A 12,728-nucleotide genomic window follows, 5' to 3' on the forward strand; every position below is an offset into this window, starting at 1 on the left:
GGAACCTTAGGACTGTAAGTATAACCTAAAGTCTGTCTTGGGTTATCTTACTAACCTCAAGAAGTTTTTATTTATGTTATGTTATTTATTTATTTATTTAGAGACATGGTTTCTCTTTGTTACCCATGCTGGAGTACAGTGGCACAATCACAGCTCACTGTAACCTCAAACTCCTGGGGTGAAGCAATTCTCCCACCTCAACCTCCCCAGTAGCTAGAACTATAGGCACTTGCCACCAGCTTAGCTTCAAAAGGTTTTTAGATCTGAGATTACTCTGTGGTCAAATCACTATTCTTGCAGGCAATATTTGATAAAAACTAAATTTATTTTAGAAGCAAATCTGTCTTACTCTATTTTTGGAAAAGTCAGTATCACCGTAGGAAGAAAAAGTTATGTTGCTTTTCTTTTTCTTCCAGAAATATTTTAATAAAAATTGACCATTTCCAAGAAACACTCACTGCATGCCCATCAATAAAAGAGAACCATAACAAAATAGAAAATTTACCATATGGCTATGATGTAAAGAAGAAAATGCAGACACGAGTTATGTTGCTAAAGGAAAGCTAGAATACAACTGTTATTAGATGATAGCTGTGTGCACTGTTTTCAAGTTCTTATTTGCCTATAGAGCAATTTGCTATTTGTTATTTGCCTATAGAACTCTTCTAAATTTCTACAATCCTACTTTCTTCCACGCAGTTACCAAAAATGGGAATTTCTCTGTTTTGGAAGCCCTTTAAGCTGAAACTAGATGAATTTTAAGAAATAAGTCTCATGCCTGATGTCTGGGCCACACAAAGTTCACTAAACTGCCCGATGCCATTACCAGAGACATTCAAACTGCAAACCAGGATGAGAGTTGATTGTTTCCATGCTGTAGATAGCTTTTTTCAAGATGTCAGAACAAGACTATGTCATAATGATATAATAATACCCACCTTTTTCACTTGGTAGGTTAATGGTCATTTTGTTTATTTAATTGGTTGTCTTTAAAGCCTAGGTTTGTTGCTCAAAGTCCCTATGCAAATTGTTCTTGGCACATCACTATTAATTTTACTTTGCATTTTCTTCTTTAATTTTGTATCTGTTACTTGTTCAAGTTTTTTATAAAAGTACAAATCCTAACAGTATAATGCTAACCCAGCACTTTGAGATGGTAACATAGGCCTATGGAACAGACAAAATTGAACTTAATTACAGACTCCAAGTAGACAGCCAGGAGCACCCCGCTTAAACTTCCTTAAACTTAAACTTAAGCTCAAATGTGGTTAAAAAGGTTTTGACATTGACTCCTAGCTGCCATTCATTCTCTCCGATATGAAACAAGACCAGAAACCTGGGAGAGGTCCATCCTGGCACTGAAAGACATGAAAACCTAACTAAAGGATGATTGATCAGTGACACTTTTGGAGAAACATCTTGATCAAAAGGGTGAAATGTGAATGTTGCCAAAATAAAAATGGAGTCATTTGTGTTAACAAAACCCTGACAAACAGAACCAGGAAGGCCATGGAGACAGGTTTTTCGTAAGTGTCTGGTAACGAGAATGATCACAAAAGACTCCGTGAAAACCACAATCTTGCACAAATGCCATTGTAACTTTACACACACAAAATAAAAACTTCAGCAGGCATGTCTGCCCAGCAACTGCCTGTCCAGTCTTGGCCTAGTGTCAACTCTGTTACTGATCCTTTGGCCAAAGAAAATTATCTCCAATTATAAAAGCCTCTTCATTTTTCCTTTAAAAACCTTTCTCTTCCTTTACCTCCCTGGTATGCACATAGTTTGCTATGGCATGTATATTCCCACTGTAATGCACTATTCCAGAATATAATTTTCTTTTAGAGAGAATCTCTTCATTATTAAGGCTGACAATACTTTAGAAGTTTCTTCGCATATTTGCAGAAAATTCTCTTTGTTATCTTATGCTTGAAAGATTATTCTTATAGGTATACAACCTGTTACTGTTTCTTGGCATACTTAAGATATGCCTCACTTCCAATTTTCTCTATTATCTCCTTCTGATAGTCCAGTGAGACATATCCCAATTTCTTTGCTTCTTTCTCAGTTTTTCTATCTCTTTTTCATTCTGTGTTGAATTTTGGGTAATTTCTTATACCTCTTCCAGTTCACTAATTCTCTCTTCAACTGTGTTTAAGCTATTGCTTAACATATCCATTTAATTTCAATAATTATATCTTTCACTTCTAAAAATACTATTTAATCCAAAAGGGCTATTCATTTTTTTGAGAATCTACTATTCCTTCATCCTACTTTCAATATTAATTTTTTATTCCTACATGTAAATAAAAATACTTATGTTTTATATCTGGTAAGTCCAATATTTGCAGTCTTTCAGATTTAACTCCAGTCTTCAGTTTTTGCACTTTCTCAGGGTAGCCTACTTCCTTATGTGTTTTGTGATTCCTAACTGAGAACCTTGCTTTCCTTGTAACTTCCCCTAAAAAATTTTGAAGACTTGTTTTTAAGAATATTCTTCTAGATCAGATTTATGTTAGTTTCTGCCAGGTACCTGGCAAATTTTTAATTTTTTTCTTTCCATTTTTGCTCCCACACATGTAATTTCAGCCCCCAAAATAATATAGGCATAGGCTTAAAATAAAATCTCAAAGGAAACATTTCCCCCTTATTCTACCTAAAACCAAGGATGAAACAGACAACAACCTCTACTGTCTTCTTCTGCACTCTGAGTTTTATTAACTGTTTATCCACTGAGGATAATACTCTTTGTGGATCCTGATTTTATGCGAGGCCTTTACGTGAGGTCTTTCTTCCTGTGGGCCTAAGGTCCTATGTATAGTATTTCAACAGAATAATTCTATGTTTTGCCTGTTGGCCTACTATCCCTCTGTAACCCATGATAGCATTCCCTTGTTTGCACTATAAATTATACAGTTACCTATTGAGAAAAACCACTGTTTTTCTACACTCCCACATAGAAGACTTCTGATGCCAGATATTGTGGGGTTATTTTCCTCAATGACCAATTCTCCAACAGTAGCTGGGTCCCCATACTTTAATACAACAGTGACACTACCTCTTTGACAAAAGCATCAGACGCCATGGGTTAGTGGCTTCGTCCCATGAGGTGGCCCACTTCAGATGCCAGTTGCAAGTCCCGGCCTTCTGTCCTCTGACAGATTTGCTGTAAATCAAGGATTCCTATGATCCCCTCCTTGGGTTCCATAATTTACTAGAATGGCTCCTGAAACTCTGGAAAACCCTTACACTTACCAGTTTATTATCAATGATGGAACCTGGGAACAGTCAGAGAGAAGAGGGACATAGGGCAAAATATGGGGGTGTGGGCTGAGGGGGGTATGGAGCTTCCATGCCTTCTCTGGGCACATCACCCTCCAGCAACAATAGTGTTCACCAACCCAGAAGTTCATCAAATCTTGTTATTAAAGAGAATTTAAAGAGCTTGATTTCTAGCACAGCCTCCTGCCTCTCGCCTGGAAAGGCGAGCTACAACAATATTGGAGGGAAGAGCTTCATGGACAAACCTGTTAATTAAGATATAATTTATATTTATGAAAATTTGAAAACAACTGGGGTCAAGGGAGTGGCTAGGTAATAGTCTGTTAACTATTGGATATAATGTTCATTAACACCATGTGGCTGACCCAGAAAATGCTTATGATGTGAAAACCATATTTAACATGCATTATGACTATAAATAAGACATAATACCCACATGGGGACATGGATCAGAAGCCAAGTAGAAAAGACTAATTGATTAGAAAAGCCAGCTTTGCAATCCTTTCTCCTTTTTAAAACTTGCAGTGGATATAAACTTCATATGAAACAAACTCTTTAACGATGCATGTATCTAAATCCTCCCCGATACAACCTGAGAGGCAAATGCCCTTGCTGTCAGACAGGCCTGTGTTGAAATCTTCGTTCTGTGTGAATAGTTCTGTGAATAGCTGTGGTCAATTCTTTACTCCTTCCACTGTAGGGAGGGAATTCTGACACACTCCTTAACTCACATTCCTTACTCAAAGTAATCATATGGGATCAGCCATACGGTTACTTTGGCCAATGAGGGATATTAGCAACCATGACTCAGAGTTTCCTCCTGTGTGTTAAGGCTTCCTCTGCCACCTCTGCCTCACCAGGAGAAGACACCACACTGGCCTGCTGAGGGGACAGAGGACACACCAGAGGACAGCCAAGTTGCCCCAGTCAGCAGCTGTCCCATCTGAAGCAGACCACAGATACTCTGTTAAAGCAGTAAAAAAAATGAACCATCCAACCAGCCTAGAAACTCATCAACTATATAAATGGTTGCTGATTTAAGCCACTATCAGAAAGCTTGTTATGCAGCATTATCTATAGCAGTAGATGACTAATACACCCTGTCTTCTTCCTCTTTCTATAGCCAGGTCCATCCACAGTGTTTGGTACCTACAGAGTGGTGATGAAGGCTTTTTCTGTCATTGTCCCCCCTCTGTGAGGAAGAATGAGACATTTATGCTTGCATCTCCCCCACTCACCCACCCACACCTGTCATAGCACTTGTCCTTTTTTAAATACCTATTTCTTTGCACATTTCTCTCCTCCTCCAAGCCATACATGAGTTGGAAGCAGGTTAGTTATTCACATCCACATCTACAGCACCTGGCAGAGCAGGCCCTCAATAAATGTTTTTGGTTGAGTTGAATGAATAGATTTGGGGAGCTGACATGAACCAAAAGAGCCAGCAGCAGATGGTAAGAATAATAACCACACAAGCTGGTTCTTATGCCAGGAGGCTTTAGGCTTTCCAGAAAGCCCAAATAAGGGTGGAAAAAACCCAACGCCCCACAAAGATGAAAAGCATACTCGTTCTGGTCTCCTGTGCCCTTATCTCTCTCACCACATTGCACATAAATCTCCTAGCCATCCATGCCCCTGAGGGGTCCCCTCAGCCCACCTCACCCTACCTCCGGGGATGTGCCTGTGTTGACCCTACCTTTAGATCAGACACGTCTCTGTAACACTGCTCGGAGCGGGTGTGGTCCGACAGCTGCACATTCCAGAAGCAGGGGAGCTGGTACACAAGGAAGGGGTTTTGTTTGATGACGGCATTGAAAATATCCTAGGGGATGAAAGCCAAAGACACAGTCAACACAATCGGATGGTCCAGCTGCCCATTTTGGCTCTCAAGTGGCAGTGGCATCCCCGTGATAGGGCTTCTCTTGAACCGCCTGCTCTGAACACAGGTTGGCTCGCACTGTGGGGCATCTCTCTTGCCTGTTATCTCTAGGAACCAAGCAGTAATGTTTGGATAGAGACTGGGGAATGCCCCAGGCTGACTGGAAGCTCCAGAGTCCTGCTGGTCTCATAAAGCCCTATCCAGTGAGCTCACACATGCAGACATGCGGTGTCTTCCCCTACCCTCGCTGGCATATGAAAAATGAAGTCTCCTTCGCCTCTGGCCTCCTAGGCAGGAGCCCTGTGTTATCCATCCTGAGCCTCCTGGAGAGGAAACTGCATGATGACAAGTAGCCCCACTCATTCAGGGACTGAGACAAATTACAGATCCTCCCTTTCAGCAGCGCTTCCTGGGGCCTGCGGTGGACTCAGTGATGGATGCTCCTTGGATTTCTGCAGGCCATGGTGCCCAGGATATGCATTCTCCGTTTCAAAATCCAACCCTGACTTGTCTAGGGAGGTTTTACCTTTTCTGGGCTCTTCTCCAAGCTCTTGCACCAGGCCATACTTATTAACTAGCTGCTGACAGGTGGCGCCGGGAGGTGAATTATGGGCCTTCGTGGTAGAAGATGGCTGAATAAACTATCCTCACTGGACACGGGCACACAATTGCTAGCTTTGGGGGACATGCTCAAGTCACTGTGACCCGACTTGAAATATGAGGCTGGTGGACGATTTCCCCCTCAGGTTTAAAACAGCTACCTGGGTATTATTTTTTTCTTAAACTCATTCATTATACTCTTATCTCATGTTTGAAAAAGGAAATCAGTTTCTAGCTGCTTGGGAAATACTGAATAATAATGCTTTAAAAAATAGTAAAGTAATCATGCAGGGTTTTTTGTTTCCTCCGTATTATGAAACTTTGCAGGCATTCGACGAACCAGGAAATTGCACTTGGAACAAAAACATGCAGAGTGAGCTGGCTCTTTGGATGAAAAGGAAAGGGTGAAATGCAGAAAACTCAAGAGAAGTCATCTTCGTGCCTGAAGACAGCTGTCAGTGCCACAGGAAGATGAAAATTTAAATGAGTGATTCTGGTAGACTCAAAGTCAAAGACTGGAGCCCTCTGACTTTCCTAGGATGTCAAAATGAGGAATGGGTTTTTACAAAATGAGTATTTATTGGCTGGGTGCAGAGACTCATGCCTGTAATCCCAGCACTTTGGGAGGCTGAGGTGGGTGGATCATCTGAGGTCAGGAGTTTGAAACCAGCCTGGCCAATGTGGAGAAACCGTCTCTACTAAAAGTATAAAAATTAGCCTGGTGTGGTGCTGCGCGCCTGTAATCCCAGCTACTTGGGAGGCTGAGGCAGGAGAATTGCTTGAACCCAGGAGGTGGAGGTTGCTGTGAGCCAAGATTGCACCACTGCATCCCAGCCTGGGTGACAGAGCGAGACTCCATCTCAAAAATAAAATAAAATAATAAAAATAAATAAAAATGAATATTTGCTAACAGTTTCGTGGAGTTTCTGAGGCTGCCTGCATAGCAAGATGGTTTCCTGGCAGTTTATCCTTTCTATTTAAGTGCATTTCCCTTGAGTAAAGGGACACTAGTGCAGCATCTGAGTAAAAGGCTTAAAGGTTAGACTTGGGGCGGGGCGCGGTGGCTCACGCCTGTAATCCCAGCACTTTGGGAGGCTGAGGCAGGCAGATCACGAGGTCAGGACATTGAGACCATCCTGGCTAACACGGTGAAACCCCGTCTCTACTAAAAATACAAAAAAAAAAAAAACTAGCCGGGCGTGGTGGCAGTCGCCTGTAGTCCCAGCTACTCGGGAGGCTGAGGCAGGAGAATGGCATGAACCTGGGATGCGGAACTTGCTGTGAGCCGAGATCGTGCCACTGCTCTCCAGCCTGGGCGACAGAGCAAGACTTCATCCCAAAAAACAAAACAAAACAAAAAAAGTTAGATTCTATTTGCCAGCAAGGCAAGTGAAATCTTGCCTGGGAAATACGCTGTGGCATTCTGGGGTCCCAGAGAGCAGGCCCTATGCACTCCACCTGGCGATGTAGAGGGCATCAACATCTGCTTATAAGTCTGTATCAGTAGACTCTAAGCTCTATGAGGGCAAGTGTTGCATCCTTGGTATATCTCTGTCATCCTTTTTCTGAACTTGGCTCCTGGTGTACACAGTACTCAGTGCAAGTCTGCTGAACAAACAAATGAATGAACAAAGGGAAGGCACTAGAGAGTTGAGCTGCTGTCTTAGACTGGCAAGAATGAGGCAGCTGTATCAGAGCATACAGGGTCACACAATACACAGAAAACCATTCAGACCGATTGACTTTTAAGTTTCCTTGAGAAACAGCACCAGCGAACCTGGCCACTCACCTGGTCAGCTAAGGATGTAGACAGCATGCCCATGAGCTCCCTCTCTGCGGTCAGCCTCCACATCTGCTCCCATTTCATCTTCCGCAGCTTATCCAGAAGTAACAGGATCACACCTGGGCAACAGCACAGGATAAAAGAGAAAATTAAAAAATAAGAAAGTAAGGTGGAGAGCTAGGCATGCCTACTCACAGCACAGCCACAGTCTCTCGGGGATGACTGTCTTATGCAGACAAGAGGCCTATGCACTGCTGCAGATGAATCTTCCCTCTAAAAATTCTTCCAATGAGGCTCCACAGTATGGGGCACCTGCTTTGGAGATGAATATGCCTGGGTTCAAGCCTAGGACCTACCAGTCACTTGATAAGAGACGTGAAACCATCTCCCTGAGACCTCCTCATTGTATGGAGACTGGTCATGCAGGCCTCAAAGGACTGTTGTAAGGAGTAAGTGAGGAGGGCAGGGAGAGCCTAGCGTTGTCTGGAGATGGGCAGTGGTGGTGGCCGCACAACAGTGTGAATGGACTTCATGCCACTCAACTGTATGTGTAAACATGGTTAACATGGTAAACTTATGTATATTTCACCACAATAATGAAAAGAAGATTCTAGCTCTGCACTGGATACAGAGCATATTCTTTATAAATATTAGGTTCTCCTGTGTTTTCCCCCAGAGATATGACCACCTACTAGGTTGAGCTGATAGGTGGAATTTGTACAATGTATACCATTTATCCGTACACACAAAAAGCGGCTCCTCTGTGACTTTATTCTGGGTATGGCTTTGCCAATTTGCTCGATGATTACTGACAAGCCACATGGGCCTGTCTCAGTCTTCCTGATTTCAAAGGGGTCTTTTTGGTCCACCCACACTGGGTCTTTAAGGTGAACTCCAGAAGCCTGTAAGCTCATAAGAAATAAATAATAAGAGGTGGTTCCTCTTTCTTGATATCTTTTCTTGGTTACTTTCTGTGGGAGGGATCTGGGTGAATGGAGGGTTGTTTAGGGAGGGAAATTTCCATTGTCTATACCCTTTTGTATTTTTTAAAACGCTAAAACAATAGCAGGGTGCAGTGGTGGCTCTCGCCTGTAAACCCAGCACTTTGGGAGGGGAGAAGGGTGGATCACCTGGGGTTAGATTAGCCTGGCCAACTTGGTGAAACCCTGTCTCTACTAAAAATACAAAATTAGCTGGGTGTGGTGGTGCATGCCTGTGATCCCAGCTACTTGGGAGGCTGAGGCAGGAGAATCGCTTGAACCTGGGAGGCGGAGATTGCAGTGAGCTGAGATCGTGCCACTGAATTCCACCAGCCTGGGCGACAGAGCAGGACTTCATCTCAAAAAAAAAAAGAAAAAAGAAAAAAAAAAGCTAAAACAGCTAAATGTATTATTCAGGCAAAAAATAAATACACCAATTAAAATCTAAAAAAGAAAAATACATTTAGGCTTAGCTGAATGGCTAAGAAGCAACTATCTACCATCAGGTCAGTTAGAGCTAGCAGAAAAAGCCCAGAGCATAGAACACAAAAAGCCAAGACAATTTCCCTGCAGGCCACTGCAGTCAATTTGGTGGGGGGAACTGTAGCACCCATGGGCCCCCAAATCAGTCCTCTTCAGGATGCTTAGCTCAGCAGAATGGTCAGTCGGGAAGACTAAAGGCAGTTGAAAAATGATCTTAGTTGAAATCTAGTACCTGCATTTCCAAGACTCAAGGAAAGAAACTGATTTCCCCAAATCACATACACATGTCAACTCTAAGCCTTTTTACTTATTCCAGTGGCACATATTTGGAGAAAAGACATATTCACGATTTAGTGAAAGGTGGCTGGCCAGGTAGAGTTGAAAAAAAAAAAATAGTGTCTATATGGTTATGGGAAGAATGGGCTAATATACAGAGATCTGAACTTGTAAGTCTGATGGACAAATTATATCTGCTGCGTAGGTCCTTTGTACTTTGTTAGGTTTACATGACATATCATTTCCCCTAATGCTCCCCCAGATCTCTATAAGATAGATTTTGATGTCCTTATTTTATAGGTGAGGAAACTTGAGGGGGCTAAATCAGATACTTGTGAATTCACAGTTCAAAAGTAGCTATGTCAGATTCAAACTCGGATCTGCCTGATTCCAAAGCCAGGGCTTCTTCCACTCAACCACATAGACTACAGCTCCAGCAATGTCACTTTGGGACCATGGGACTCAGGTCAAGACTTGTCTTTCGTTGACTCTCAGTTTCTACGAGTGGTGAATGAAAAAAATGCTACTTGCTCTGCACAGCTCAGAAAACTGTCAAGCGCTCTTGTGGTAGGTTGGTAATGTTTAACCATCAGCTCTCCGGGGGAAGAAAAGGGCCAGATTTGTAGCATTTGCCAATTGCCAAGGTGTAAACACTTCCGTCATGGCTAATTTCAAGCTAGCAATGTGATGTCACTGAACACTGAGTTGGGGAGGAAGGTACGCAGTGGAAATTGTTCACCATAAATGTCTTATCTGATTGTTTTACTCAGATAAACAATGCGGGGAGGGGTAGAAGGAAAAGAAACATTTAGAAAGTTACAAACCAAGAGAATATAGTGATGGAAGTCACTGGTGACTAAGAAAATATATTCCAGTCAAAAATACGAATGAAGCTGGGCGTGGTGGCTCACACCTGTGATCCCAGCACTTTGGGAGGCCAAGTCGGGTGGATCATGAGGTCAGGAGTTCAAGAACAGCCTGGCCAACATGGTGAAACCCCATCTCTACTAAAAATACAACAAAATTTGCTAGGCATTGTGGTGTGTGCTTGTAATCGCAGCTACTCAGGAGGCTGAGGCAGGAGAATTGCTTGAACCCAGGAGGCAGAGGGTGCAGTGAACCGAGATTGTGCCACTGTATTCCAGCCTGGGTAACAGAGCAAGACTCCATCTCAAAAAAAAAAAAAAAAAAAAAAAAAAGGGCGGGCGGGCGTGGTGGCTCATGCCTGTAGTCCCAGCACTTTGAGAGGCTAAGGTACGTGGATCACTTGAAGTCAGGAGTCCAAGACCAGCCCTGCCAACATGGCGAAACCCCATCTCTACTAAAAATACAAAAAAAACTAGCCGGGTGTGGCGGCACACGCCTGTAGTCCCAGCTACCCGTGAGGCCGAGGAATAAGAATAGCTTGATCCCAGGAGATGGAGGATGCAGTGAGCTGAGATTGCACCACTATCCTCCAGTGTGGGTAACAGAGTGAGACTCTGTCTCAAGAAAAAAAAAAAAGAAAGAGAATTTCATTAATCTTATTACAAAAATGAATTATAATTAGGTTGGATAGATGCTCCAATGTATTAAAAAAATGAGGGGGGATGGTGGGAAGCTAGAAACAAGCATGATTAATACATTAATGCACATTTTGAAGCCTCTAGAGAGGTCCAGGATAAATCTATGAGTCTCTGGAGACCAAGCTGAGAACTGATACTTTTAAATGGTGTGAGACTTGGCAAGTCCTAAGTGGCAGATGTGATTTGCCAGGTTGCTTGAAAAGTGTCCTGTCTAAAACAGATGACTAAATGCAGAAATGCAGGATCATTCTCCCTGTTAGCCAGTCTTTTCTTTTGTGTGACTTTAATTTTTAAGATTATGAACTACTTCAAAATAACAGGAAAGCACAGAAACTAATATAATGAATACCCACCACCTAGATATAATGGATCCTATAATACATTGCCACATTTACTATTAAAAAATTAAAGCATTACAGATAAATCTAAAGTTCATCTCATTCTACCTCCTCTCTTCCTCAAAGGCAGACAGTATTCTGAGGGGTCTGTGTTTTATTTCTAGGCTTGTTTTTACATTTTTATCCTCTATGCATATAATAACAACACGTGGTATTTTTAGTGTGTTTTGGATTGCGTATTTCCTCTTCTAACTTGCCTTTTCACCCACTGTTACGTCTTTAAGATTTAACCATGTTAGTATTTCCTATGTAGTTTAGTCACTGTAACCATATCATCCATTTTATACATATACCACCATTTATTTATCCATTCCTCTCCTGAAGCACATTTTGGTTGTTTACTATGTTTTTGCCGTTATAAACAATGCTGCAATAAATATGCTAATCTTGACTGATGTCTCGAGAGCTTAGCTAGGTACAGCTTCCAAAGGTGGACTGGGATTGCTGTGTTGAAGGCGCTCCTTGTCTGGAGACATCTTCAACTACTCAATCTTCCTTTTCTCTTACAGTCAGCCATTACTGAGTCCACAGATTCTAAATTTAAAACGCCTTTTACATTTATTTTATTCATTCATTCAACAGTTATTTATTGAGTAGCTACTATGTGTGAATTTGTAGAAATAGACTTGTACTTATTTTAATTCCCGACTTTCACCAGTCTCATGGGCTTTTTTATTTATATTGTTTTAGACAGAGTCTTGCTCTGTTGCCCAGGCTGGAGTGCAGTGGCGCAACCTTGGCTCACTGTAACCTCTGCCTCCGGGTTCAAGTGATTCTGCTGCCTCAGCCTCCCAAGTAGCTGGGATTACAGGCGCCGGCCACCACGCCTGGCTAATTTTTTTGTATTTTTAGTAGAGGCGGGGTTTCGCCATGTTGGCCAGGCTGTTCTCAAACTCCTGAACTCAGGTGATCCACCCACTTTGGCCTCCCAAAATGCTGGGATTACAGGTGTGAGCCACCATGCCTGGCCAATCTCATGGGCTTTATTCAACGTATTATTAGCTCAGCATATATTTACTGGAGGTGTAACATTCATTCTTTGCCAGGCCCTTTTGTGGAAACACACATAAGACACGTCCATCATTAGGATTCAATGTGATGACTGCAAACACTGAGAACACGCCGTGCTTATGAAGAGAGCTCAAAGGAGGGAGGCCTGAGTGGCCTGGGCTAGGACTTGGTCAGGCAGTTGGGGAAGCTGTCTGAGGAAACACCATGGCCAAAGCACGAAGGTAGAAGATGCATGATAAGATTGGGCTACATAAGAACTAGAGTGTATCATGGCCAGACGGTTTCAATAGCAGGCTTAGGCAAATGCCAGGACAGAAGCCTGAACACATGAGCAGGCAATACATCAGGAAGATGCTCGCATCTATGCAACACAGGTGCATTCCAACCATGCTTATGCCATTTCCTACAGAGAAAATACTATTCTTAAAACCTACTGGGAGTTAAGGGGCTTATGGCTGGAAAGGCTGATCC

At 42.5% G+C, this 12,728-nt stretch overlaps 1 protein-coding gene across 5 annotated transcripts in view; it reads right to left on the minus strand.

Annotated features, from left to right (window-relative positions):
- The window catches only part of LARGE1 (LARGE xylosyl- and glucuronyltransferase 1), a 645,964-nt gene that overhangs the window by 100,035 nt on the left and 533,201 nt on the right, over positions 1–12,728 (minus strand). For all 5 annotated transcript variants that reach the window (XM_033232744.1, XM_033232741.1, XM_033232742.1 and 2 more), the window contains 2 exons: positions 7,551–7,663; positions 4,979–5,104 (listed from right to left, as the gene is read on the minus strand). In XM_033232744.1, coding sequence (XP_033088635.1) covers positions 4,979–5,104; positions 7,551–7,663 — 239 coding nt within the window. The remainder of the gene's footprint in view (positions 1–4,978; positions 5,105–7,550; positions 7,664–12,728) is intronic.

This window comes from Trachypithecus francoisi, unplaced genomic scaffold (genome assembly GCF_009764315.1).
Source record: "Trachypithecus francoisi isolate TF-2019V2 unplaced genomic scaffold, Tfra_2.0 Lachesis_group14, whole genome shotgun sequence".
Lineage (NCBI taxonomy): Eukaryota > Metazoa > Chordata > Mammalia > Primates > Cercopithecidae > Trachypithecus > Trachypithecus francoisi.